General features: G+C 41.7%; 1 protein-coding gene across 1 annotated transcript; it reads right to left on the bottom strand.

Annotated features, from left to right (window-relative positions):
* Positions 1-239: 239 nt before the first annotated feature.
* Positions 240-25,970, bottom strand: YWHAG (tyrosine 3-monooxygenase/tryptophan 5-monooxygenase activation protein gamma). Its single transcript, XM_057749706.1, has 2 exons — positions 25,670-25,970; positions 240-3,626 (listed from the first exon to the last, which is right to left on the bottom strand). Exons 1-2 carry the CDS (start codon positions 25,754-25,756, stop codon positions 2,970-2,972), a joined length of 744 nt encoding a protein of 247 aa, XP_057605689.1. The 5' UTR covers positions 25,757-25,970; the 3' UTR covers positions 240-2,969.
* Positions 25,971-27,941: the final 1,971 nt, after the last annotated feature.

Genomic DNA, 27,941 nt, shown 5'->3' with positions numbered 1-27,941 from the left:
AACCTAAGGTTCATTTCAGAAGAGAAACAATGGAGACCCGAAAGGTGCGATCATTTTTTAAAGTCAGTAAACCCGGGTCTGAGTCCCAGATATAGGCACTTTCCAATATACATCATTTTGCCCCTTCACCCCCCAAATCCAACCTCATTCTTTGAGTGGAGGAGAAAACCCATGTCCAATCAAACCTTCAAAGCAAAGGAAAATTTCAACCCATTAAATAAAACTAAGTAGCACTGACATCAGATCTGTAAGTTTATTTGCTCAATGTACGACAGCTACATAATGACTCACATTCATGATATTCCATCACTGAGGAAAACTGCTAAGAATGGTCCGTGTGTGAAATAATTCCTTAGAGAAACACGGAGTTGGAAAAATAATCACTGATTAGACCTTAAAAATAGTTCACTGCATAACATGACAAAAAAGCACAAAGGCTCATTCAGAGAACATATTCACTGTTCTCCTACACTGTAATAGTTATAATTTCACCATGACAAACACCAGACATTAAGATTAAGCTAACACTGGTGTTTCTTTTGCTCCCCCCCCCTTAAAAACAAAATATATAACTGCATGTCACTATAGCAACATCCAAAACAGATCAATTTGTTACGATCACTATTTGGTAGAGCAAACTTTACCCCCAAAAGGAAAAATTAAATTAAAAAAACTTTAAAAAATTTGAAGACTTAATTTTTTTTGTCATAGGAATACATAACACCTACAGTATAAGTTAATAAACTTCAAGCTACTGTATAGAAATACAACACTAGCATGCACAACATTGTATCAATAGAGTAATGGAGGAGTAATCATTTCACTGGAGAGGCAGTATCATAGGCAAGTGCATTTCTTTAAAAATAAAGAAAAGAAAAGAAACCATTCAAGCTGCTTAAATATCAAGTCTCCCATTCCCTCTTCATTTTTTAGCCCTCAGATATGGTTTTATCTTGCATTATTCTAAAAAGCAGCCAGAGCCAAAGCTGAAATTTAAAAGAAAAATAGGTTTTGTAATTCCAGTAAATCATTTCCAAATGCTACAAGGAAGGACACAACACTGCTCACTGGACATGAAGATAAGTTAAGGAAAGCCCCACCTGCCCCCACCAAATCTGTTCCCACCCACGGCATCTACCTTAGGCCCCTGTTAGGTCACAGAAGCTTTGAAACTCTCTTCTGTTCTCCTGGTAGGTTTGGTTAGTTGGGACTTCCACTCTAGCGTATGGAGGGGGCCTTCTAAGGAAAGTCATGCTGGGTAAACTGTGCCACGTTACAGGGCATCGTCACATGCTTCTATCTTCACTGTCACCTGGATCCTGGTCAACATGTGCATTTCACAACTGGAAACTCCATTTTGGTTTTAGCAAAAGCAACTGTCAGGTTTTCCTCAGTTATTACTCATTCCTCTCCCTGCCTAAAAAAACAAAGAAAACAAGTCTGGTGTCGTTACCTATCTCGGCAGTTCACGCTGTTACTGATCTCATAAAAAAGGCTGAATGCACATGCAACAGGTCGTGTTTTCAGAAAGACTTAACCAAAGTGAGAACGAAGGACCTAAGGCTAACTAAAACAAACTTGTGGAAACAGCATCATAGTTTCCTTCAATTCTAAAACGTGCACAGATGGCACAAATCAATGTCCAACTTCTGTGCTTTCATTAAAAAGAGAAAAAAAATACATAGAAAAGGTTTTGGTCAAATAGGAGTTAAGTATTTATTATCTCATAATGATTTTGGTTTATTTCCCTACAATGAGTATTTGCAGAAGGAGTGTTTTCAGGGAGGAAAAACTGACACACTTACAAGGCTCCCAAAACTGGACAGAATGTTTATGAATCGAGCTCTTCCTTTAGGATTCTTCTACCAGTAAGCTCCCAGCACCTGCACTATCACACTGCACCATGAACTTTCTCAAAACGACCGCCAGCTTCTACAACCCAGCAGAGTGCGTGCCGTGGGCGCAAGGTGCAGTGGAGACTCCAGTGAGGAGCGAAACGGCAGTGCAGTCCCTGAGGAAGCAGCTGTGGCAGCGGGAAAAAAAAATCAGGATTTCTCTGGAAATATCAGCACAATAAATGACATACAGACCTGAATTTTCTCTATTTTTGTGGTGTTTAACATTTCTATTAAAGTGATTAATCATTTTTGTGGTGGATTTAAGAAGAAAGAAGATCAAAAATCCCACAGCCACCTGCCAAGCACCTATTAACCAAAACCTAAAGTAGCTTTGATTCTCCTCAAGCAAGCCTTTGGCCTAGGAGACAGAGAACAGCAAAACCAACCTGGATAAGGCTGAATAAGGATGTAAAAGCCAAAATAAAGAAAAACACACAATCAATGGCTTGATGTTACATATGGCTGTAATGTAGAAATACTGTAAACTGCAATTTAGTGTTAATACTGTCAACTAATCAGAAACTTCTGAAAACTGGCAAGGCCTAAACCATAAGGATAAATATACCTTATGTTCTAAATCTATCAGCTTGGGATTTTAACTACTCCATGTCTGGGAGAGTACACCCTGAAAAACAAAATGCACAGCGAAAACAGATGAGTGAGGAAGTACCCCAAACTTAAAAGACAAGAGCATATGTACATAAAAATCCTTACTGGAACCACAGAACTTACTGAATGAGGGCCATTCCGTTTAAGTTTTCTTTTCATCTTAAAACCCTATTTTCTAGCAATAAGTTAAATTAAAGACAGCTCCACTTGCATTAATCTACAGAACAGTCCATATGCCAGTGTGAGGCTGCTATTCCAATACCAGCACAGCTAGCCTGACTTTCCACTAGTGGTATTTTGGCAAAAATGTCAAAGAGGCGATCAAAGACAGGACAGGTCGTGGGTTTCTCCCTAGGAAGGTCATCCCTCCCTTTCCCTCCCCCACCCGACCCCCAACTCATGGGAAAAAAATAAAGACTGCAGTAGTAGCATCAGCGTGCGCTGCCAGTCCACCTGGGGGCCTTAATTGTTGCCTTCTCCGCCGTCGTCATCTTGCTGATCGCTTGTCCAGAGCGTGAGGTTGTCGCGGAGGAGCTGCATGATGAGCGTGGAGTCCTTGTAGGAGTCCTCGTTGAGAGTGTCGAGCTCGGCGATGGCGTCATCAAAAGCGGTCTTGGCCAAGTGGCAGGCTTGCTCCGGGGCGTTCTGGATCTCGTAGTAGAAAACCGAGTAGTTAAGGGCCAGGCCTAATCTAATGGGGTGAGTGGGCTGCATGTGCTCCTTGCTGATCTCATGGGCTTCGCTGTAGGCCTTCTCAGATGACTCCACGACGGTCGCCCTCTTCTCTCCAGTGGCGACTTCGGCCAGGTAGCGGTAATAGTCCCCTTTCATCTTCAGGTAAAACACTTTGCTCTCATACTGGGTCTCACTGCAATTCTTGATCAGGTAGTTATCCAGCAGGCTCAGCACATCCTGACATACGGCCTCCAACTCCTTCTCTATTTTTTCACGGTAAGCACGGACCATCTCTATCTTCTTCTCATTACCATCTGCAGATGTCTTCTGCTCAATGCTACTAATGACCCTCCAGGAAGAACGGCGTGCCCCAACTACATTCTTGTAGGCCACGGAGAGAAGGTTTCTTTCTTCATTGGACAGTGGCTCATTCAGCTCTGTCACCTATTAAGGAGGAAAGAATAAAGAGTTGTTATGGTACAGATGATGTCAGCTGAGTTAATCATATCTTTATGCCACTAAAACACAAAGAGATCTATCAGTTGATTAAAGTCATCAACAAACAGAGAAGTTGGGCTGTGTGGGTACATAGAAGAGGGATGGAGAGGGAATGCAGCTGGCTCAATGGTGCCTGAACCCCTGCTTCCTCCCTAGAGGACACATAGGCTTATCACACAGCTGTTCCAGGAAAGACTGATCACGTCTCAGATGTAAAGTCAAATTTTGATCTAAATTACAAAAGGGCAACAGTTCTCTCATGCAACGTTACATACATACCAATCCTAGGGATTTTAAGTATAGATGGCTTATACCACCTCATCGGTTTTCTAAAGAAAACAGAATGACACTTTCTTCCTAACCTTGCCCTGTCGACCTGTCAGTCCCATCCCTTTTGGGTGAGAATCTCTTGCCTACCGGTTGAAAAGATATTCAGTCAACTTCAAGTTGACTTTTGAGAAACAAAGAAACTTTTCTTATCTTACTGTTAAAATAAACACAAGTTAGTGTTTAAATCCAATTAGCAGAAAGATGGAGAGGTGAGCAAAGCACTTCTGAGCTGAGGTGGCCAATAGGAACTAATGCTTCTCTCAATTGTGCGTTTCTAAAGGGTCTTCATCATCCCAAATACTAAGAGCCTTGAGGACACTAAAGCAACAGCACACTAGTGCGTATTTTTATGACTACCAAACAACTGCATATAATAAAGAAATTAAATCAAGTGACTAAAACTATTTAATTTATATTATGTGATTTCTGTGATATCAGAGCCATACACCTCTAAGTGTCTGACAACCATATGCAATAGAAAATTTTACAAGAAAGATTGAGCTCTTACTTTTTTCCTATTCTGAGGTCACATTTTTATTTGTCTGGTTAACTATCCTATCTAAACTGGTACATACTAAGTCAATGTCAATATCAGAAACCCCCAGATCATTAGCTCTTTTCTAGGACTTACAACAGACTAGATGCTTCCCTCGCCTCATCCTCTCACGTACCTACGCTCCAGTGGTAACGTGTTAATTGCAAACACCTTTATACTTCTGCCCTGTATTCTTCTGCCTCTGCTTAGAATACTTAGATGACTGTCAAGAACCTAGTTATACTCATGTCTTCTATGAAATCTTGCCTAGCTCTACTCCTCCCACCCCACTTAAACTGGCTACTCTCTGTTCCCTGTGTAGGTCAGCCACAGCATCCCTGTAACATTACATTACTCACAGATGGGAAAGGTACTGGGATATGATCCAGAGAGATATGCTAAAGTATCTGGGGGAAGAAGGGCTGAGATTCCAAGAGACTTATCTGACTATGAATCATTTACATTTGGTATGTATTCCTCTTTCATAAAGGAAGAGGTTGGGGTGGGAGAGGACTATACTTAAGGAAACTGGCTGTGTAATTAAAATAGTTCCTCTCAGATACAATCAAATCAGAATGTACACCATACTTGAGTTTTTCTTATGCTGACCTTTTACTAGGCATTACTGATTCTCCACTCTAATGCTAGACAGCAACAGTAGCTCTACCAGAGGTGGCCTAGGGGAGACAGATGCAGAGTAGGGGGACAAGGCTTTGGTACTACTGGACTTCAGAGCAGAAAGAAACTAGCACAGAGGTGCTTTCTACTCTGAGCGCCCCCCACCCCCACCCCATACCCCTTTCCCTGAGCAGGTGGCTTATCACCTCACACCGAATTCTCCATATATTCTGGACTCGGGAGAAACTATTCCCAGCCCTCAGCCACTGTCACTCCTGTCAATTTCTGATGTACATGCAAATAACCTAGAAGACTGGGGCTTTCCAGTCCCACCATTTACTAAGTGACCTTGGGGACAAGCCATTTCATCTATCTGGGTCTTGGTCTGCATTATCTCTAAGACAGATTTCTGCCTCTTTCATAAGATTATAAGGGGTGTATCAGATGAATGACAAAGTGCTCCCAACACAGTAAAGTGCTACAGAGATGTGAGGAATTACTTTTTTTTTGGCCAAGGTGTGTGCCTTTGGGATCTTAGTTCCCTGAGCAGGGACTGAACCTGCGCCCTCAGCAGTGAAAGCTCAGAGTCCGAATCACTGGACCACCAGGGAATTCCCTTGAGCAATTACTTTTTAAAAAAAAATTATTATTTTATTTATTTTTGGCTGCATTGGGTCTTCATTGCTGCATGCGGGCTTTCTCTAGTTGCGGCGAATGGGGGTTACTCTTCACTGTGGTGCAAGGGCTTCTCACTGCAGTGGCTTCCCTTGTTGCATAGCACAGGCATGCAGGCTTCAGTAGTTGCTGCACACACGCTCAGTAGTTGTGGCACACAGGCTTAGCTGCTCTGTGGCATGTGGGATCTTTCCGGCCCAGGGATTGAACCTGCATCCTCTGCATTGGCAGTGGGTTCTTAACCACTGCACCACTAGGGAAGTCCCAAGCAATTACTTTTGAGAACACCTTGAATAATGTAACGTCCCTTCACGTTAATTCCCGCCATAGGAGCCCTCTACATTTCTTACATCATCTAGCTTATCTTCCTGTATCAAGTATCTCTTCTCCATTTCTTGCTTTTCTCTCTAATCCTTAGCTACCTTACATCACTTCCTTTCCATAAACTTTAGTATTATACAGGCTGCAATAACTCCCCAGACTGGCTTTCAAATAGGCTGAGGCCTCTGTAGGCCTGAGGCCTGCATACCACAGGACACCAGCCCATACTCACTGAAGACTAGCCACTGCCTCTAGTGTAACCTGGTAACCGCAAGAAGCCTAGGTGCCTAAAGCCATTGAGATCCGGTTCTGGCCTTTCCCCTAAATCATGCCGTCTTTATTTCCCCTAAATCATGCTGTCCTTATTTCAAGAGCCAGCAACTATTTGAAGTTCAAATCACCTCACCAGTACTCTATACCATTAGGTCTCCTCCTGCTGCCAAAGTTGGGCTAAAGAGCACAAACGCTGCCATTTGCGCTGATGTAAAGTTTGTCCAGTTGCCTCATACAAACTGGAACATGGAGATTATGAAATGCCAACATCACCTTTAGATACAGTAACTCAACCACATTTGGAACATACCCAGATGTTCTCTGCCACTGTCAAACTAAGTTAGAGGGGAAAACCATTAACTCTTAAAAAAAAATAGTCTGCTCAAAGGAACTAAAATTTCTCTAAAACCTTAAATCAGAATGTTTCTAAAAATCCTTAAGATCAAAATGACTTGTATGAGAGATAATCTGTGATTTTTACATTAAAATAAAAGAGACCCAACCATACTAGTTTCAAAAGTCAAAAGATAATTTTTTTAAAAGGCCAGAAAAATTATCTGAGTGTCCAAAAAGGTGTAACCAAGACAGAATGACTATTCAGTGTGGGAAGATGTGAGATATGTATCATTTTGGGAAGGAAGGTAATGTTTTTCAAAACAGACACTGAACTGTTTCTAAGTATGCAACACTTGTATATGTGGTCCCCAAAATTTACTATCACGGCTATAGGAAAATGTGGACCGTTTGCAAAATTTCTAGCTTTATGGTCTGCTTAAAAATAAAATTAAGGTTTCTCTTCTCAATTCCTATGATACTAGCTCAAGTTCAAATTTCTTTTAGTGAGCCAGAGAGAGAGCTATTAGCAAAAAGGTTAGCAAAATCTGTTATTCTCACCAACAGTTTAAGAAATAGAACTCCCTAAATCCCTGCTGCTAAGGCACCAGATATTAATTAGTATCAATTGTCCTCCCCTAAGAGTTCATGAGGTGAGAAATCTTCTCTACCTAAGATTAGCAACCCTTTAGATTCTTGAAAAGCTATTTAGATGACTTTCTGACCCTATGGTCTTGGAGCACCAAGTCATTCACAACTCTTCAACTTACCTACCAAGAACCCTAAACTGTAATGAATACAATTTCAAATGTTTAAACTCTGTAAATAAAACTTGAATTAAGCTTACTTTACTTAAAATGTATTTCTATCAAGCAGAATCTTGCACAGAAGTTGCAAAGTAACTTATGATGGTGAAGAAGACATGTTGATTTAAAGAAAACTGAAAATCTCCACAAAGAACAAACTTCCATTCTGTTCACAACCAAAAAATAGGAGGGATGAAGGATTAAAAAAAGGACTCTTAAGGCAGTGAAACTATTCTGTAAGATACTCTAATGGTGGACACATGCCATTACACACTTGCAAACATGCACACAATGTACAACACCAAGGCTAAACCCCAATGTAAACTATGGGTTTGAACAGTAATGATGAGTCAGTGCAGGCCCACTGACCGTGTAACAAGTGTACTACTCTGGGATGTTGCAGTGGGGGAGGCTGTGTGTGGGGGGGAGGGGCAGGGGGCATATGGGACCTCTGTGCTTTCCTCTGGGAACCTAAAACTGCTCTAAAAGTCTATTTTTTAAAAAAGTTAGCAGACACCAGTATAACATTTGGCCCCATCAAACATTTTTGGTCGTTTGGAGTGCTACTGCCTAAAAGGGCCAAGTGGCCGTGAAAAGGGTAAATGCAGTGACTGCTACATATGAACACCCTACACCAAAAAGGAAAACATGGCAAGGTGCACAAAACAAGCGCTGGTGTCCATGTAATGGACAGTTATCTACATACTGTGCAGGCAGCAGAATAACCTGCAAGTAAATGTGACACTGTTCTGCTTGCATGTCATGAATCATGTATTCTAGAGATGACCTGCTAAATGCCAAATTAAAATTTCTGAAAATAATCTGAAGTCACGTCTTGCATACCTGGGCAAAATGTCTTAAACTTGAAGTACAGTCTGTGCAAAAAGAGTTAACACAACAGGCTTGACACTGCTATCTTTAGAAAGGCCTGCTTGCAAAGTTCACCCTTGGCTAGCATCTGAGAACTAGGATTTTGGAAGGGTTCCCACCATCCCCGCCTAAGAATTGCTCACTGTCCCTAAAATGTCTGTCCAAACAATGTGGTTTATGCTAAAACACCTGTTTTCCTTCTAGGAGTCTTGAATTTGGTATGTGCTAGGCAGAAAGTGCCTCTGAGAGCATCCCTCAATAAGACCCCTTGGGCACTGAGTCTCTAATGAGATTCCCAGTAGACATTTCACACATGCCGGTCTGTGTGAGTCCCCTGGGAGACTCGTGCCCAGTTTACTCTGATCTTTGCCCCAAGTACCTTTTCCCTCTGCTGACTGAGTTCTGCATCCTTTCAGTGTAATAAATCACAGCCAAGAGTACAACTATATGTTGAGCCCTGGCAAATCACTGAACATGGGGCTAGTCTTGGGGACCCTCAACACATTCATTCTCGGAAACTTGATAACACATCACATAGGGTCTGATGAGGAGAAAAATAAAGGCCACAGCTTATCAGATAACCCAGCAAGCATTCACTGAGCTTCTAGCATGTGTCACATTACACCACACTTGTGCCAAAGACAGAAAATTTGTGAGACATCCTCAAGGTGCTAGTTCATGAAGAGGAAACACAAAATTATTCACATTAGATTACCAGTCACAGAGGTATTCTCAAGGTAGCAAAATTCTGCCTGGAAAGCTCATTAGCTGGGCTTTTAAAAGCCAGCAACAATAACCCTGGATAAAAACTGTGCTGAAGGGAAACACTCCAGGAAGAGAAACATCCTAGAATAATCATGAAACTTCCATGGCATATTCATGGCCAACCTCAAGGTCTCAGCACTGAGAAGAGAGCGTCCTGAGAACCTGGGCTTTTCTGACAGCCACGAAATCCTATGTTCTTTTCACAACTACCCTAAAAAGGTGAACATTATACTTTACAGGTGTGATACAGAGAAATGAATAGACTTTTTTCCAAAAATCACACCGCTAGCACACAGCAGAGCAGGGTCACAAAGTCAGGTCCTGTTTTCAAATCCTGTGCTCTTTCTCCCATCCTGAGTCTCTGATGATGTAAACATTGCAACGTATGACAGAGAAAGAGCTAGTTTCTCCAAAGGAGGCAATACCTTGTTTAATTGCGCTTCATAGATACTGTAGTTTTTACAGACTAAAGGTGGCAACCCTGTGTTGTCAGACTCATGGCTAGCAATTTTTAGCAATAAAGTACTTTTTAATTAAGATATGTACTTAAACAAGGACTTAACGTATAGAACATATAACTATACTCAGTATCTTGTAATAACCTATAATGGAAAGGAATCTGAATAAATGTATATGTAGAACTGAAGCACTCTGCTGTACACTTGAAACTAACACAACACTGTAAATTAACTATACTCCAATAAAAAGAAGAGGTACTTTAAGACCTGCTTTTGCAGGGAATTCCCTGGCAGTCCAGTGGTCAGAACACCACGCTTTCACTGCCAAGGGTCCAGGTTCATCCCTGGTCGAGGAACTAAGATCCCACAAGCAGCACAGCACTTGGCCAAAACAAACAAACCAAAAAACAACAAAAAACCCCACCCTCCTAAGAGGAATTCAAGACCAATCAGTAACAGAAAAGTGATCAAAAGGAATGGACAATGCGGGGCATGCGCCAAGGAAGATATAAGGAGAGTACCCAAACTCATTTATTTTATGAATGTTAATTTTTCTCCAATCAGACTGGCAAAACAAACTTTGATGACTCACTGTGAAGGCTGACTGTGGATCAACAGGCACCCTCATCCATTGCTGGAAATCATAAATTAGTACAAACTTTATGGGGTGCAATTGGGAACAACTATCAAAATTACAAATACTAAAACACCTTCTCACTCTGCCTTTCCATTTATAGAAACTGATTCACTGCATCATCTGTAGCAGCTCAAGTCTGGAAGCACCTGAACGGTCCTTGATGGAAGTCTGGCTAGATTATGATACACCCCATACAATGGAATTCCAGGTAGCCATTAAAAAAGTACTTGTATATTCTCACTGTATTTCTAGAAGGGTCTGAATACAGAGTGGCTGGGAGGCAGTCAAGGTTGAGGAGAGGTTGGGACATCCCTGGTGGCGCAGTGGTTAAGAATCCGCCTGCCAATCCCCTGCAGGGAACTCGGATTAAATCCCGGGAAGATCCCACATGCCCAGGAGCAACTAAGCCCATGCGCCACAACTACTGAGCCTGTGCTCTAAAGCCTGCGAGCCACAACTGAGCCCAGGTGCTGCAACTACTGAAGCCCGAGCACCTAGAGCCTGGGCTCCACAACAAGAGAAGCCACCACACTGAGAGCCTGTGCACCGCAAGGAAGAGGAGTCCCTGCTCTCCACAATTAGAGAAAGCTGACGCACAGCAAGGAAAACTCACGGCAACCAAAAAATAGATAAAATAACCTTTAAAAAAATAATAAAATAAGGAGAGGAACCATATTTGTTTAAAGAAAAAAGGTTAAGAAGGTTGAATTCTGACCTGTTACCAGTAATACCTATTCAAACAAACCCTCTCCATAATTTACCCAGATAATCACATCCACAATTGAAGTTTAAAGTCAATTTTGAAAACTGAGTTTTCAAAAAAAGCTCAAAGCCAGCAGTTTCACAGACAAATTTACTGATGTAAAAAACCTCAAACCCACATCTACTATTTTATATTACCACCTCACTTCTACCAAGAGTACCTTTAAAAAAAACTTAGTTGCATATTTTGAATTTAAGGAATACTTCCAGTGTTTCATTCTCAAATATCAACTCTTCGTTTATAAGATACTTCTACCGTGTTAAGAAGTATTCATCTATTCCATATTTTTCTAAATAACTTCTGTAGTATCAGAAATGAGTTCTTCACCAAAATTATAATTCCTCTTTGGCCCTCCAGATAACTCTTTATGATTCAGTATTATTTCCATTTTAAAGTTTAGAAAAGGCTCAGAGCCAAAGAATGGAACCCAAATCTCATGGCTCAAAAATCCCATATGCTTCCCATTATATGACTGGTTCTTAACCCATCACCAATGACCACACAGTACACAACTCCCATCATATGACATGTCCCAAGCAGGCAAATCTATAAAAACAGAGAATAGATTAGTGGTTGCTTACGACTCTTTTTTTGGGGGGGGGGGGGGGGGCGCGGGGGCAGTGACTGCTTGCTGATGAATACAGGGTTTCTTTTGGGGAGATGACAATGTTCTGGAATTGAGATAGAAGTGATGGTCACACAACTCTGAATGTAACTAAAAACCAGTGAACTGTACACTTCAAATGGGTGAACTGTACGGTATGTGAACCGTACCTCAATAAAGCTGTACAGGTAAAACTGCTCCCTACGCCACAGTCTATACAGCACTTTCACACGTCATCAGTAAATATTAGCTTATTTGTTTGACAAGTTCAGAATTTCAAATACTTCATGCTTCATAACATGGGCTCTTACAAAGAAAACTTACTACAAGAGAGCATGAACTTCCACCTCATTTAATCCTCCTCTTGTGCCTTTAAATAAACTATATAGTTTGACCTAGGTTAATATTTCTCAATATCCTCTCCAAATATAAGAATGAGAGCATTATTTATCTTTATTGCTCAGAGTTAAGCAAATTTGAAAAGGGTTAAGAATTTTACATTCTCTACCGTGGGTATTTTTCATTATGAAGCATTCAATTCTGCCACTATGGGGAAAAAAGTCAGGAGAGAAATATAGTAAAATAACAATCTCTCAAATTAGAGACAATCCACACACAAACACATAACCAAACCAGTGCTCCCTCTCTCTTACAGATCCTGCTGGGTGAAGTTCTTCCAACCCTCTACGACACCTGTGAATTCAGCCTAAATCCACCTTCAGAGAGTAACTTCAGAAGTACTTGACTTCTGGGACTTCCCTAGTGGTGCAGTGGTTAAGAATCCGCCTGCCAATGCAGGCGACACAAGTTCCAGCCCTGGTCTGGGAAGATCCCATACGCCCCAGAGCAACTAAGCCCACGGGCCTAGAGCCTGTGCTCCACAAGACAAGCCGCTGCTACGAGAAGGCTGCGCACCGCAACGGAAAGTAGCCCCTGCTCACCTCAACTTGAGAAAGCCCGCACAGCAACAAAGACCCAACACAGCCAATAAACAAACAAACAAATAAAAACTTCAAAAAAAAAAAAAAAAAAAAAAGTACTTGACTTCAAGCTAAAGCTAAATTTATCTCCCCTAAAACTGCCAGTCGCTAGCCTTAAGAATTTGATTTCTTGGGGCCAGAATCACTTCTTCAGACAGACAGTCCTCATACCCCTAGGTTTTCTCTACCCAACTGTTTCTGTGATCTGGATACAACTCGCCTCACCATCCTGACTCTTTTCCCCCCAAATCTGCTTGTTTGTCAGTGCCCTTCAGTCTGCTATTCAGACAACACTTCACACTTCAGCAGGACTATTTTCTGAATTCAGCACAAATGAATTAACATTTATAACTGCTAGTTTTACCACAGCTCTGTTTTCTTGGGGGGAGGGGAGCAGGTAAACAAGCTGATGTATTTGAAAGTGCTATATAACCTATGGTACAGTGCATTTTAAAACCAGCTTTTTTTAGATATTATTTACTAGGCAGAGGCCAGGCATGCTGGTGAACATCCTACAATGCACAGGTCAGCCCCATACAAGAGCAAGCAATAATTTGGTACAAATGTCAATGGTGCCGAGGTAGAAAAACCCCACTCCAAGTCCCAGGTCTCACAATACCCAGACCCAGGTCTCACAGCCTTCCTCATACTACGCACCCCTCTGCTCTCATGCTTTTCCAACCACCTAAAACACACTTCCAGAACTCATGAAGAAAAATTCTCTGTGTCATCTTTTAAGCCCTAATTCAACGACTACAGTTACTTTCTGAAGCCTGAAAACTTCTCAGGCAGAACTGCTGCTTACTGTCTGTTATTAGTAACTTTCACCCTGAGCTTTTTACACTGCTTATTTCTAATGCCTTGCAGTATAACTGTATACCTTTCTCTTCCCCCAAAAGACTAAAGTCCTTAAGGGCAGGTAGCACACTTCACTCAGCAATGAATCACCATAGTACCTAAACAGTCACTTCTGAATGTTTAAGTGACATGAATTTACACAGGATGCATCCAGCCCCGACTGTTTGTATAAATGGCCCTAATAACTCCTTCCAACCCTCTGTATATCTCCTTCCTTTTAAATGATTTTGCAGCTCCTTCTGTCAAGAACTGGAATATATTTCTCCAATTCTATAATCTGAAACTTGACCACGCGACTTGCTTTGGCTAGTGAGCATTAGCAAGTATGAGGCAAGCAAAGGCCTGAAAAGTGCCTGTGAATCAGGGCTCGCTGCTAGGAACCCTCCCCAGCCAAAGAAGCCTGGGTTAGCCTGGAGATGAGAGACTAGGTGAAGAGGCCTTGGCCTCTTCGTATTCATCCAGCCCCATGGAAGGAAGTCTAGACCTGAACTACCTGGCCAGTCCACAGAACTGTGATAAATAAGAAGTACTTGTTTTGGTAGTTTGATACAAACACAAACTTAATATTAAGATGGCTATTGTTAAGTGCCACCTGCACCAAATGTAATGAACAGTTGAATTTCAGAGTCAAGGTACAGTACTTGAAGCAAAAACAAGGCCACTGCATTAGCCCAGATGCCACCCATTGCTCCAGTATGATCTCACTTCTCAACAATGGGGACAAATGCCAATGCTCTGCAGCTCGCCATTTAACCTCACAAATCAGGAAGTAGATATACTATGCTCTAACACTCCCTTGGCTAGCAGTCAAATAACCCTATCCTAAACATTAGTTAAATTAGTCACACAGGTTCTTTCACAAGCCCATACTAACTCCCTTACAATCATCACCTCTTTCACGCCTTTTCTCTGCTTCTAAATTTTCTCCTGGAATCAATGTCACGGTTCACTTTCTTTGGGATTGTTTACCTGTGTCCAGGCCTCTGGCCCCACTTCCTTATCCAAGGCTATCCCCTCAAATTAATTATAAACAACAGTGATCTCATTAATTTTGACAACTTATCTGCAAACCACACCTTTGACCTCATTCACCATTCATTTTAAAAATCTTTATTTTATATTATAATATAGTTAAACTGGGCTGGTCAAAAAGTTCGTTCAGGTTTTACCGTAACATCTTAAGGAATAAGGAACGTTTCGGCCAACCCAAGACAATGTTGCATTAGTTTCCGGTGTATAGCAAAGTGATTCAGTTATACGTATACATACGTCCATTCTTTGCACATTCTTTTCCCATATAAGTCATTACAGAATATTGAGTTCCCTATGCTATACAGTAGGTCCTTATTGATTATTTTATATATTTGTGTAGATGTTAATCCCAACCTCCTAATTTATCCACCCAACCTCCCCTTTCACTTTTAACATCAAGCTCCTGGAAGTCCCCTGGCAGTCCAGTGGGTAAGACTCCGCACTTTCACTGCCATGTGCCCAGGTTCAATCTCTGGTCAGGGAACTAAGATCCTGCAGGCCACGCAGCACAGCCAAAACAAATAAATTTTCAAAAATAAAGCAAAAAGAAACATGCAAAATTAAAAAATAAAAATTGAAAAAAAAAAAAAAAAAAAAGGAGTTTCCAGGTGGCCTCGTGGTTAGGACTCAGTGCTTTCACTGCCATGGCCTGGGTTCAATCTCTGGTGAGGGAACTGAGATCCTGCAAGCTGTGTGGTGCAGCCAAAAAAATAAATAAAGAATAAAATTAAAAGTTAAAATAAAACTCCTATCCATCTTTCAATATTACCACTCCTCACTCCCACCTACTGGGCTTGCTCTTGAACCCTCTTTTTCTCAGCCCCTCCCTTTAGGTTTTATTTCCTCCTTGTAAATAAGGTACATCAACAGCCATCAAATTCCATTATTTTTGTACTCATATCAACTTTCCTATGCCTTGTCCTTCCGCTACACCATCTCTCAAACACCCAAATGCTCAAATCAATACAACCACCCAGCCTGCTTTCTACCCTTATACCCAAAATCCAGGAGAGGGGAGGGAGAGACCGACAGAAAAAAACTAGATCGTAGTCACTACAAATTAGGCTTTTTAAACTCAGCCAGGCCTATACTCACTGCCTGGCAACCCTTGCTCACTACTGCCTCTTCAAAGGAAAGTGACAAGGCCTTTATCTAACAGACAACTGTCCCTACCATTGCCTCCTCCCTGAATGCAAACAAGATGCTTCTTCCCTCTCAAGATATTCCCATGAGTCATTCTCTTTCCTGTACTTTCCTATTAACATGTAAGTCCAAGCTGAGGTCTAAAACAAATAAATGAAATAATGCATTTTAATCACATCTCTTATTTCCTCCAAAATCAAGTTTCTGAAAATTAGTCTACACTTATCATTTCTTCACCTTTCATTCACTCCTCACCCCGTTACCACTGTCAACTGTCCTCCCACCTTACATATTCCATGTTCTCTTACGTCATCTTAAATCTTTATTTGTAAGGAATCTAACACTGTGGACCAATCCCCCTTTCTTGACACTCGTCCCTTTGTTAGCTTTCTTTCTTGGTTTCCTATCACCACCTACTTAAGTCTTTTCTTCCTCATTCCAGTCACTACTGAAGTGTGATTCCCCAGGGTTCATTTTGACTTTGACTCTCAATTTTGCCTATATGACCTTCTTATGCTTGGTTTTCACTATCGCGGATTCATAGGAGAACTCCCAGTAGAACATCAATTCTATAAGGGCAGGGGATATTATATCCATCAGGTCTGAGACTAAAGCCTGGTCATCAGTGGTTCCTAAATAAATATTTGTTTACTTAATGAATGAATAGCAAGTAACACTGATCACTTAACCTGTGCCAGGTGCTATTCCAAAGACTTTTCACGAATTAACTTGTAGCCATGATGTCTCTATTTACCACCACTTAACTGTTTCCTCAAACACAGCAGTGCCAGCAACTGACTTCATCTTCTCCATCATTTCTCCTTCCTCCTCCTATCTCCAGCCATCAAATTCTCTCTCTCAAATCTCCCCTCACTGTCCATGTCCTGGTCCTCATCCCTTCTGAGACCCTGCAATACTAATCAGTCTTGTCCCTCTGCCCCACTGTCCTCCTATTCAATTCTCACTCTGCTGCCAAGGCTCTCTCCAAACCAAAAACCGGACAATGATCCTCTCCTGCCTAAAATCCTCGATGACTCTCCACTGCCTAATGAAAAAAACCCGAACTCCACAAGGCCCTTCATGGACAGGCCCCTATTTACCTCTCTGGGCTCATTTCCTAATGTTCTGTCAGGGCAACCAAAAATGACAGAATGAATCATGCAACAGTCTCTGCTCCCTGTACATTCTGAAACTAAACAATGCTAATCCCTCTGCCTGGACACTCCTTCCTGCAGCCTAACCACACCCCCCCCAACTGCTCTCCTATCATTTCTCTAGGAAATCTCTCCTGATGCTCAGGGTGACCTCAATGTCCTCTGATTCCATAGCACTTTCTGTGTGTGGAATATTCCCACAGACGTTCAGTAATCCCCCTCACAACCCTATCTTCCCTGTGTGATTTCTGGATCAGTACCATTCACTTCTTCCACTGCCTAGAACACCTACAAAACATTCAAGTTAACATTCTTTTCAACCTCTGATCTTCACTTAAATCCCCTCAAAATGTTTGCACATTCCAGTTTGTGAATTCCACATATTATTTTTGATGTACAAAAAAGTCACTGCTTCCTCCCATTTCTTTCAAGTGAGGTATACTCTTCCATTCAGTTCGAGTGGCATCCTTTCACTTCCTGGCAATACCTGTAAGACTCCAATGGCAAAACCATGGTACTTACCTCCTTATGCTAAAAACTGCAAGTTCTCCTTTGTTAAATGATATTTAAAACACACCACAATCATGGAACCAAATATTTTCTGAAAGAATCCAGATTACACTCATACTGAGTAAATTTATCTTACGGCTGTCCTAAAGAAGACTGTTCTGTATTAAAAACTTAGACTACATAACAACCCTCTCAAAGACAACTAAATGGAAAAATATTCAATATACAGCAGTTTCAAGGAATTTCAAACCTTCTGTAAACAATGGAACATTGACCAAAATTAATGAAAACAGATCACTGAGACAACAGCTAAAGGATTACCAGTATCCATGTATACACTTTACCTATGACTTTTTTTCAAAAACTAAAAAATCTTTTAAAAGAGGCTGAGATTTAGGAAAAACAAAAAATCTTTTAAGTCATGCCTCAAGCAAATTACTTAAACCTTTCCACCTGTAAAATGGGACCATCACTATGAAACTGCTGTGAAATTAAATGGGAAAATTATAGAAAGATGCTTCCCAAGTGACAGTAAATGTCCAACTATATCGCAATACTTTTATCTAAGAGTAACTTAAAATCGTCTGTCTTCCCAAAAAGATTAGTCAGTGCAGAAATCTATGGAACAGATGTGAAAAAAGTCATACCAAAAGGTACACTAGATTTTCCACTGTGGTCCAGATGCTTAGTTTAACTCATCAACATTTCAGGGTAATGCTATGCCCTAACAGCTCAGTAAATTATAGTATTGATGTGATTTTCACAACAGATATAAACACTTGCTAAAAAGCTAGTCTTGATCATCCTTTATTAAAAAATATGTGTATATACAGCAGCCAGATTATGAGAAAAACATAATCAAAATGCAAGAGTACCATAAATCCCAAATAAGAACTAGTTACAACTCAGCGTTTTTGAGAATCTATATGCTATAGTTCTAAATAAGTGATGTCAATAGAAAAATATTTTATGCAAGTTTTGAAGTTTAATTCATTACTAGAGCTGCTTGAAGCTTACCGTACTGTTTTCTCTTCCTTAATAAACGGTTCCAAAGATCTAGCCTTTTTCTGAAGGACCTTCAAATGGTAAAAAAATAAAACGGCAGTATACTCACCTAAATTATTGATATTAAGCCGGTCAACTCCATACTTCTGATAATGGATTCAAACCCAGGTGTCTGGGCCCTGACAGCTAGTATATGTACTTACTACCTACCTACCTACCTATTCATACATACAACCAGTGGTATGCTGACTTTAAAGCAAAAATGATTTTTTAAAAACGCTTGGCAAACAACAAAACTGAACAAAAGCAAAACTTTTTGAGGACCAAACTGTCCTCAAAAAAAAAAAATCAACTGGGTTTTTTAGCACTTCTGTCGAATTGGTGATAAATACCAGAACTGACAGAAAGATATCAGCCTTCATTGTCCCTTTCCCAAAAAAGGCTGTAAAAAAAAGAACAATCCTGTAATGACAGAACCCTTCTCTAAACCTACACAGCATCATCTTTCCTCTCCCCACTCATGACCTCCAGCCTTTCCTTCTCATGAGCAAAGGCTGATGGGAAGCAGCTTGGATGTCAACCCAAGAGAAACACTCCTCTTTAAATCAAGGAAAAAATTAAATTCTCTTCCATCTGGATTAAATGCTTCAAGCAAGAAATTATGCTTCGAGGTCACCAAATCTTAATGTAAGGAGATCTTGCTGGTAATTGGAACATCTGTGGGAAATAAGGGGTAATTTTAGGTCAATAAAAAGCCATCTTGCAAGATGGTAAATACCAAGGGGACCAGAAGAGTACTAAGCATACAGATAGAACACTGGCCAATATGCTGACAAATGGTGAAACTGGTTATACGGGGTTATATCATGCTACTATCTTTATTTTGCATATACTTGAAAGTTGCCATATTATTATTATTATTTTTTAATTGTTTAAAAAGGCATTCATTCCAACCACAAGAAAGCAGCAAAACGGAGGCTTGCCACAAATAAGTTAGCAGTTAAGCTTTCCCCTGTTTCAACCTCATTTTTTCTTTTTGGAGCAGAAAGTGCAATAGGATATCCTTGAACTTTGAATCATGTGTATGTAACATCTACCCAAACAATTACATCTTCCAAAACTTGAGATAAATACCAGTACTAGTGATGGTTTCAAGTTCCTTAAACATTCTTAGCTATTCTTTCAACAATTCCACTTTTGGGTCTCTGTCCTAATATACAATGTGTTGAAAGCTTTAGCCACAACGATATTCATGGCAATCTTATTTATAAATTTGAAAACGGCCTAAATGCTAAATAAAAAATAATTAAATTATGACACACCCACAGGATTTTTCAGCCACTGCAAATACTAATAACAGAAGAAAATATCCTTGAAATATCAAGGGGAAAAGACAAGGTACAAAACCCTGTAGAAAAAGCCATGATAGAGGCACCCCTGCACGAGGGGGATTATTATGCTGATACCCGTCATTCCCCCCCCAAATCTTCTAGCGGCCTAAAGGCCAAACATTTTTGTTATCAGTCGTCAGTCCCACTGATGGCAGCCTTTCAAAAACCAGATTCCCTTAGAAAACAGCATCCCAAAGTTGAAGATATTCTAGAATTTTTCTTCCCTATTCACTTGTCCCCACCAGCTTTCCTTGTCTCAGAATGCTATTCTGCTGTTCTTATCCTATCTTAATTCTCCTTATCCTTGTGGATTGGGTCATTTTCAATATACTAGAAAAAAACCTAGTGTCTAAACTTTAAAGTCTCTTATCTTTATTACACAGATGTAGTTAGAAAGACCAGGTGAGTCATGTGTGAAGAGTGGAGTATGATTTGGAAATAACATCTATCCAGCAGCCTAGCCATGCCAGGCAGGCCCACGTGTGAGAACGTCCTGGTGAGAGTATGGGATTGTCGTCTGCACGGCAACTATCCATGCTGGGCCTCTGCTGCAAAGACATGCTCATTCACTATTTCATGTTAGACCCATACAAAAGGAGCATTGTGTTGAACTGAATGGTGCTGAAGTGAAACAATTCAGTCAAAAAAATTTTATTCTACATCCTTAAAGTACTGGCACCACAGGCAACTTTGTTTCCTAGATTTTGGTTATTTGAATATGGTAGCTTAAGTGTCATAACTCCTTTCAGAAAGCTGAAGTTTTAAATGATCTCTCTCTTCAAAACAAACCTGCATTTTTCAAAGCCTTCCTCTTGTTACCTCTTAGCCTTCTCTCACTTCTCACACCACCACAGCTGCTCTTCACACTCGAGTGTGGGGGAGGGCAGATGAGGGATTCCTCTCGCGCTACCATCATTACATGTTCAGCTGCCCACTGCTGTCACTGTCATATTCCCAGCTCTGGCACCCCTGTTCTGGTAACAGAATTATTAAGAGGGAAAAGCTGACACTACACCTGGGTCCTACTCACCAAGTCCGGCTTTACACCTCTCCAAAAATATCACCCCGAAGATTAAAAGGATAAGACCAATGAGTTTATTTGGAATTTTCTGAAATGTCATATTAAAAATCTATATGTAAGAACACTCATTTCTAACCACTTATTCACAACTCAGCTAACACTATGCACACCACAGTAAGTATTCAACTTAGGTAAAGAAAAATCTACCTCTGTGGGACATACTTACACGTGATATATTGGCAAAAATTTGGTTTAGACTTCACCAATTCTTTTAAAAGGAAAACCAAAAAAAACAAAAAAACAGAAAAAAACTCATGCAAAGTGTTAAAATATTTACCAATTTTTATTGTTTCTGCAAAATCATGGAACCAAACCAACTTAACCATTTATCTTAAAATTAAAGCTTCCTTTTGGGAATTTGTGTTGATCACTTTTCATATAGCTATTTTTTGACTCAAATTCATAAATTAGTAAAATCAAAATTTCAAGGATCTCTGCAACCTAATGTAAGATAATATGGTTTGGTACTAAACCAAAATGATAGGTAATACCTAAAATGGAATTTGGAGAAGACAACAGAAAAATGATTATGAGAGGAAAGGCCATAAGGCAGCTCATGTTGGTAGCCTTTATAATCTAGAAAAACAACAGATATACGTTCCCCATAATTATAGTCTCATATATCTGGTCAAGCTCTAACAAACAGAGCTTAGAAAATAAGACAAAAGACAATGGTTTATACGTGACTTTTTTCCCTTTGACTATTAAGCATAAAGTGGTCTTTGCTTCTTTTCTTCCACATCTCATGGAATCTAGAAGGAATACAGAAATAATCAGATGCCCTGCCAGATAAAAGTGTTAGGGCTGGTGATATGGAAGGCAAGAAGTTGTTCCTGGCAGCCTCAGAAACACCAAAACAATGTATTTAACATCTTATTTACGGGAAGCCCATGCTTGAATAGCTCACCACTATCAGCACTGCAGGAATCGCTGCCACACAGCAGGGCAAGCGTGTGTAACAAAGTCAGTCTTGGGGTGGAAAATGAGTGATAATAAGAACACCAGCAAAATTCCTATAATCTCCAAACAGTTAATAGTTTGCTCCGATTTCATGTAAATTGTTCTTATTAATTTGGGTGAGCATCATATAGTTTTTTAAGCTCTGTAACTTTTTAAATGGAAATACAAATCTAACCAAAATAAGTCCCTTTTTCAATTTACGCTGAAAGGGTTCAGATGTTAGAAAACAAAGACAAAGGGATACTAATTACCACTGGCTGTGAACACTTCATTGACACATTCCTTAAACAGTAATCATGTGCTGAAATCCAGCCAGCTATAGCCAGACCATCATCACTTTTTGAAAATATCATTTTCCTTTTCTTTTCTAGAGGTGATGGCTGCACATCATTGTGAATGTACTGAATGCTACTGAACTGCACACCTGAAAATGGTTAGTTTATGTTCTGTGACTTTTACCTCAACAAAAACAAAATCATTTCCTTCACTCTTTTTAATAATTTAGAGTTTGGTTTAATAAATAAATAAGGCTTCCTCCAAGTACTAGGAGATGAAATCCTCCCCAGGATCTGCAGTTAATCTAAAAAACTGTAATCAGGATGCACATTCAGCAATATCTTTTGTCTCAATATAATTCAAAAGATACACATGAAATCGTTTAAATAGTTAGAAAAGGCACTTCATAATTATTTCAGTTATTAGGAAGATTAACATAAAATGCAAAGTGTTATCTGTATTCTTTCAGCCCTAAAGAGGAGAACAATTGAAACCACATGACTTCGATTATAATAATGGCTGGCAGAACTCCACCTCGGAATAGTCTACAGAGGTGTCATTACTCCATTAGTGATAATGGCTATTGATCTAGCCTCCTGGAGGAGCTAGTTAAAAAAAAACAGAATATTTAACACAGTAAAAAAAATTTTAAGTATATTGATTCCACTAGGAAGACTTTTTTATGTAAGATAGCCTTTTGCCACTAATGCCCCCAACACACCTGAGTTAAACTGCTTAACCCAGTAACTTCAACAAAATTAGTAGCCCAGAACCTTTTCTGCGCACCCCCACCCCTCCACAAGTACCAGTAGCCTACTTAGAATATTAACTTCTCAAGAGTTAAGTCAAAGAACAAGTACTGTCTAACAAGTAGGAAACATCTAGGTGTTCGCTCTTTTTAGATACAAGCCTATACGTTTGTCTTAAAAGACTAAACTTCCTTCTTTCCTCCTTTTCAAAATACTCCATATTATTTCTATCCTGGTCACCTGCCTGCAATTATCACAGGTCCTGTTTATTACTAGGGTAACTTCATTAGATGCAAATAAACTTAATCACTCTAGCATCTGGATGATTTCAGCCTTAGAAGAGAACTCACTTCAGTGGAAGAACTCTTTCTTTGTATCTTCCTGTATTTTCCAAATTCTGTGATGAGATGGCTTTTATAAACAAAGTAAGAAACAAAGTTTTATAAAAAGTTACCTTTTTAAAGCACCTACTACATTATTTAATCCTCACAACTTTTTCAAGTGGGTGTTGACCCATTTTACAGATGAGGAAAATGAAGGTCAGAGGAAAGTCTAATTCCTAAAAATCACAGTAAACAGATTTGGGAAAGGTCTGTTTTATTTTATAAATTGTTCTTTCCTCCATGCTCAGTTAAGCAGCAGAAGCACAAACATAGCAAAAGAAAACTTCTCCAAATCCCAAGCTAAGGCGTCCTGTAATGGATTCTCCTTCCCTAACATTTACTGAAAATACCCCATTAGGAAGCCATAATTTTTTAAAGGTTTTTATTAAAACCTGCTAATTTAATAACTGGCAATAAACCCACGTATACTGCTTACCCCCTGCACTATAAGCATAAAACAAATACTTGTTTAAAATCTCTAACTTTATTCCTTCATTGCCCAATTTTAATAGAGACAAATGTTTAAAAACAATTGTACCTTATAAACTTTTGAGAAAACTAGAAATAGGAAGGTGAACAGGCATATCTAGAGGTCCCTGATTTGCATGTCTAAGGATAAATGAAATTCTTATTTTGGGGACCAATTCGTATCTGGTAGAAGATAAAGTGCTCAATTCCACCTGGCTATCTGCTAATTTCTGCATTACCTTGGACAAATGCCATTTGCATACTCCCTACCAGCCCTTAGGTGCATTGCAGCCTCTGTGTCATTGTGTGTGACATCACTGGGTTGCTATGGATGTAGGTGCGAGGTCACCCGCTTCCCTGTGAAACTAGAAATATGGAAAAATTAGAAGACTTTAAATAAGCTAAAGATATTGATACCTACTAAAGTGCAACATATCATTTGGGCTTTAAACACAGCAACTGGGGCAATACATTAATACATCAGTATTCCTAATTCCAGAACCAATTCTCTTCCTTCATGGGATAAAAAAATCTTTTTTGTTAACGCAGGTGGCTTAAAATACACAGGCATCAGCATTGTCGTCTTCTGTAAACCAGTACAGTTATTCAAGAATTAATCTGTAATACCTACACTGCTTCATTACAAAGGTTTAACAAGCAAGGTACACTCCTGCATCCGCTGCACCCTGGAGATGCATTTTAAAGCCTTTGTTACATAAGGCAGGAAGTTAGATATTAAAATAGTGGGAGACCGAAATCATTAGATAACCCTACATGTTTCATTTAATAACACTCAATACTTCCCCTCTCCTCTAATATCAAACTGGTGACCACCCATTAGATAAATGTAGTGTTACTAACAAAATGGTGCAATACAGGCAGGAATCTGCAAAATGCGACAGCTGGAGATCAGTATTCTCTTTTCATCAGCATTGAGGATGCACTAGCCTTTTTTTTTTTTTTTTAAGCTTCAGATGTATCTTACAAAACAAATCTAAAAAACAAAAAAAGACTTTTTCTCTTTTAAAATAACTCCTCCCAGCCTCCACCCAGTCTAGGCTCTCTGCAATATGACAAATGCAGAATCTTCTGGAATGACTTGATACTGCCTCCCACCACCGCTTTGTTTGCAATATCAGATCAGAGAGAATATTTTTTCAACTTATAGGAATTTCAACAGATGTGTGCCTGTATTTAAAAAAGAAACAGCATTATGTCACAAATTGAACCAGTCAGCTAAATCCACAACCTTTATTTTAAAGACAATACCTACCCTTTTCAATACGAAAACAGTAGGAAAAAAATGGAGATGACATATTGAGAACAATCAATGAAAACGCTAGCGAGAAGAACGGTCCCCCTTCCTAAGCAAGAAGGCTTGCTTTGGGGAATGGAGAAAGGGGAGCCTTTTGTTAAGAAAAACGTGAGCAAGGAGGTTTCGATTTTGCACCACTGAGCCCAGGTTTTCGGGAAAGTCTACATTTTTCCCGACGAGCTTCTAAAGGATCTGTCTGGAGAGGCAGTGGGAAGATCTTGGGGGGGGGGGGGGAGTATTAGAAAACCAGGAGACCTGCTGAGTGAATGGGAAAGGCGCCGCCCAGACACCAGGGAGAAAAGAGGAACCGCATCCATGCGGTCCCCCGCCCCCACACGCCCAGGCTGGGAGGAGGGGAAGTGGGGCACAAAGGATGCGCACGGCCTCCGTTCAGGTCCCCAGCAGACGCGGAGGCGCGGCGGCCAGAGACCCCTGCTCCGGAGCCCAGCCCCACAAGACCCCGCCCCAGCCCCGGCGCGTGGGGAGGGCTGAGGCGGCAGCTCCGCGAGCCCTGGGGGAAGCTCGGGGAGAGACCGCGTCACACCCAGTCCTCGCCGCTCTTGGGACCCTCCCTCGCCCCCTCAGGGGCGGCCAGCCTGCAGTAGCGGCGGGCGGCTAGTCCCCAGGTGGATCCCGCGAAAGCCCGCGTCTGCGAAGGGGCTGGGGCGAGGCGGGGGGAGGGGAGGAGAAACTCACGTTCTTCATGGCCGCGGCCATGTCGTCGTACCGCTCCGCCTGCTCCGCCAGTCGGGCTTTCTGCACCAGTTGCTCGCGGTCCACCATCTTCACGGGCTGGGTCGGGTCGGGCCGGGCGAGGAGACCGGGGCGGCCTGAAGGGCTCGGAGGGCGGCTGCGACGCGGCTGGAGCCCGTGTGCCGGAGGGACCGACCCACGAAGCGAGCGGCTGAGGCGACGGCGCGGAGGCTGCGGCTCGAGCTGCGATCGCGGGACCGGGCGCGAGGCGGCTGCGGCGGCTGTGCGTGCCGCGGGCGGACAACCCCCTGCGGCCCCGCCCACTCCGCGTGACGCAGACGGCCCCGCCCACCGGTCCGCGCACCCCGCCCCGGCCCCTCCCCAGCCCTTCCGCTTCTCGGGTTTCCTCTTCCCAGCTCAGCTCGTCGCCGCCTTCTGAGTGGTCCCTTCTTCCTCGCTGCCCCTCATCAAGGCCCGTTCGTCGCTTCACCCGGGTTGCCGCGCCCTAGCTTTTCCAGAAGACCCCTACCCCTCGTCCTGCAGACCCCCGCCCTGCCAGGCCTCCGGCGCCTGGGCTCCTGGGAGTTGTAGTTCATCCTCGGGTGGGGTGATATGTTGGGGAGATCAAGGACAAAGGGGCGGTCAAGACTACATCTCCCAGTGGTCATAGCGCGCAGATGGAGGATGGGGGGGCTCTAATTCCGCGGCCGCTGGGGACCCCTGGCGGGGATGTAGGCTGCCAGAGTCCAAGCGAGTGCTGATTCACGGCCCCGCCCCATATTCTCCGGGAAATTACTGGGGGAGGGGGCCAGGGCCTCGGCCCTGGACCGTGTTTCCGAGATGAAATAGCAGGCCGTGGGGGGATTGGGGAGATGGGGCGCGTCCACTATTGATGCAAACTGTCTAGGTGATACCCACCTCAGGGATGGTTGAACCAAAGGGCCAAACCTTGGGGGACTGTCACCCTCCCCCACAAGGTTCCAGCTCCCCATCCCCACCTTGAGGTTCTTGGACCTGACAGGTGGAATTCTGGTTGATATACAGAAAGGATGCAGCTGTTTGCAGGCTGACCCCTGGGGCGCCCCTTCTTCCTCTCCAGGGTGGAGCGTTAAAGATTCAATTCAGTTACCGGAGCCAATGGGTGCTCACCACTGAGTTGTGTCTGGGGGTTGACCAGCCCTTCTCTCCCCGCCTAGGATATACACGCTGAGGTCAGGCTGACTAATTCTTGCTCATATGCTTCCCTTTTTGACATTCCATATAGTTCACACACCCCATAGTTTTGACTGCACATTTTATTTATTTCATTTATTCCACACACTTATCTATTGAGCACCTATGTTCCAAGCACTGTTCTAAGCAATGGGGTACAGCAATGAACAAAACAAAACAAAACCCCTACCCAAGAAAATAGGCAAGATAAAGATAATGTGTAGAGTATGTTAGAAAATTATAACCAAAAAAAAAAAAAATAGTGGACATGAAGTGTTGTTGTACGAGAACCGAGAATGAGGGAGTTTCTGTGAAGGAACATTCCAGGCTCTATGCTAGGCACTGGAGGAGAAGGGCATGGAACCCTGCCCTCAAGGAATTCAGAATGTGTTAAGTGCTGTTGTTTTGTTTTGTTTTTTAATTCTTTCACACTAGATAGGAAAAGGTGGTGGTGGTGGTGGTGTTGTTTGGCCTCTCCTGGTGGCTTTCCAACCAGGGATTGAACCGTGCCCTGGGCAGTGAGGGCACAGAGTCCTACCCATTGGACTGCCAGGGAATTCCCAGGAAGAGGTTCTGAAAAGCTGGCAACATTTCCAACCCAGGGTTTGATTTTTTAATTAATTAATTAATTAATTAAATGAAAAAAAATTAATTTAATTAAATGAAAAACAAAAAATTTTGTTGCACACCATACACATGCAGGACGAGTGAAATGAAGAAATGAATGAAAGCATGCATGCACTTAGGCAGAGTGCTCTGGCAGGAGTGCAAGTCTAGAAATAGCTCTCTTCTCCCCTCCTCCAGCATGCGATTTGGTCCCTCTTCTCCTACTACACCACCCAAGAAAATGCAATCCTGCTGGTGAATAAACCCTCCCACTTCCTTCTGTCTCTTACATGAGTGTCCGCCAAGTCCTTCCTCTTCCTTTCACTTCCTCCCTGCAGGCCAGGCCTCAACCATTCTGGCCTGGGTATCCCAGGTCCGTGGAAGGAACCCTTACAGCCAGCCTTGGTTGTCCACATGTGGATTAAGTGTGTCAATGATTCAGGCTCCAGAAGCTAAA

This window comes from Hippopotamus amphibius, chromosome 9 (assembly GCF_030028045.1).
Source record: "Hippopotamus amphibius kiboko isolate mHipAmp2 chromosome 9, mHipAmp2.hap2, whole genome shotgun sequence".
Lineage (NCBI taxonomy): Eukaryota > Metazoa > Chordata > Mammalia > Artiodactyla > Hippopotamidae > Hippopotamus > Hippopotamus amphibius.
The sequence above is the reverse complement of the archived record's forward strand: the minus strand, read 5'-3'. Positions and strand labels throughout refer to the sequence as shown.

Coding starts and splice junctions, on each gene's coding strand:
- YWHAG (XM_057749706.1), bottom strand. CDS start 25,756: ATGGTGGACCGCGAGCAACTGGTGCAGAAAGCCCGACTGGCGGAGCAG. Junction 3,627..25,669: donor TGGCCGCGGCCATGAAGAAC/GTGAGTTTCTCC, acceptor CCTCCTTAATAG/GTGACAGAGCTGAATGAGCC.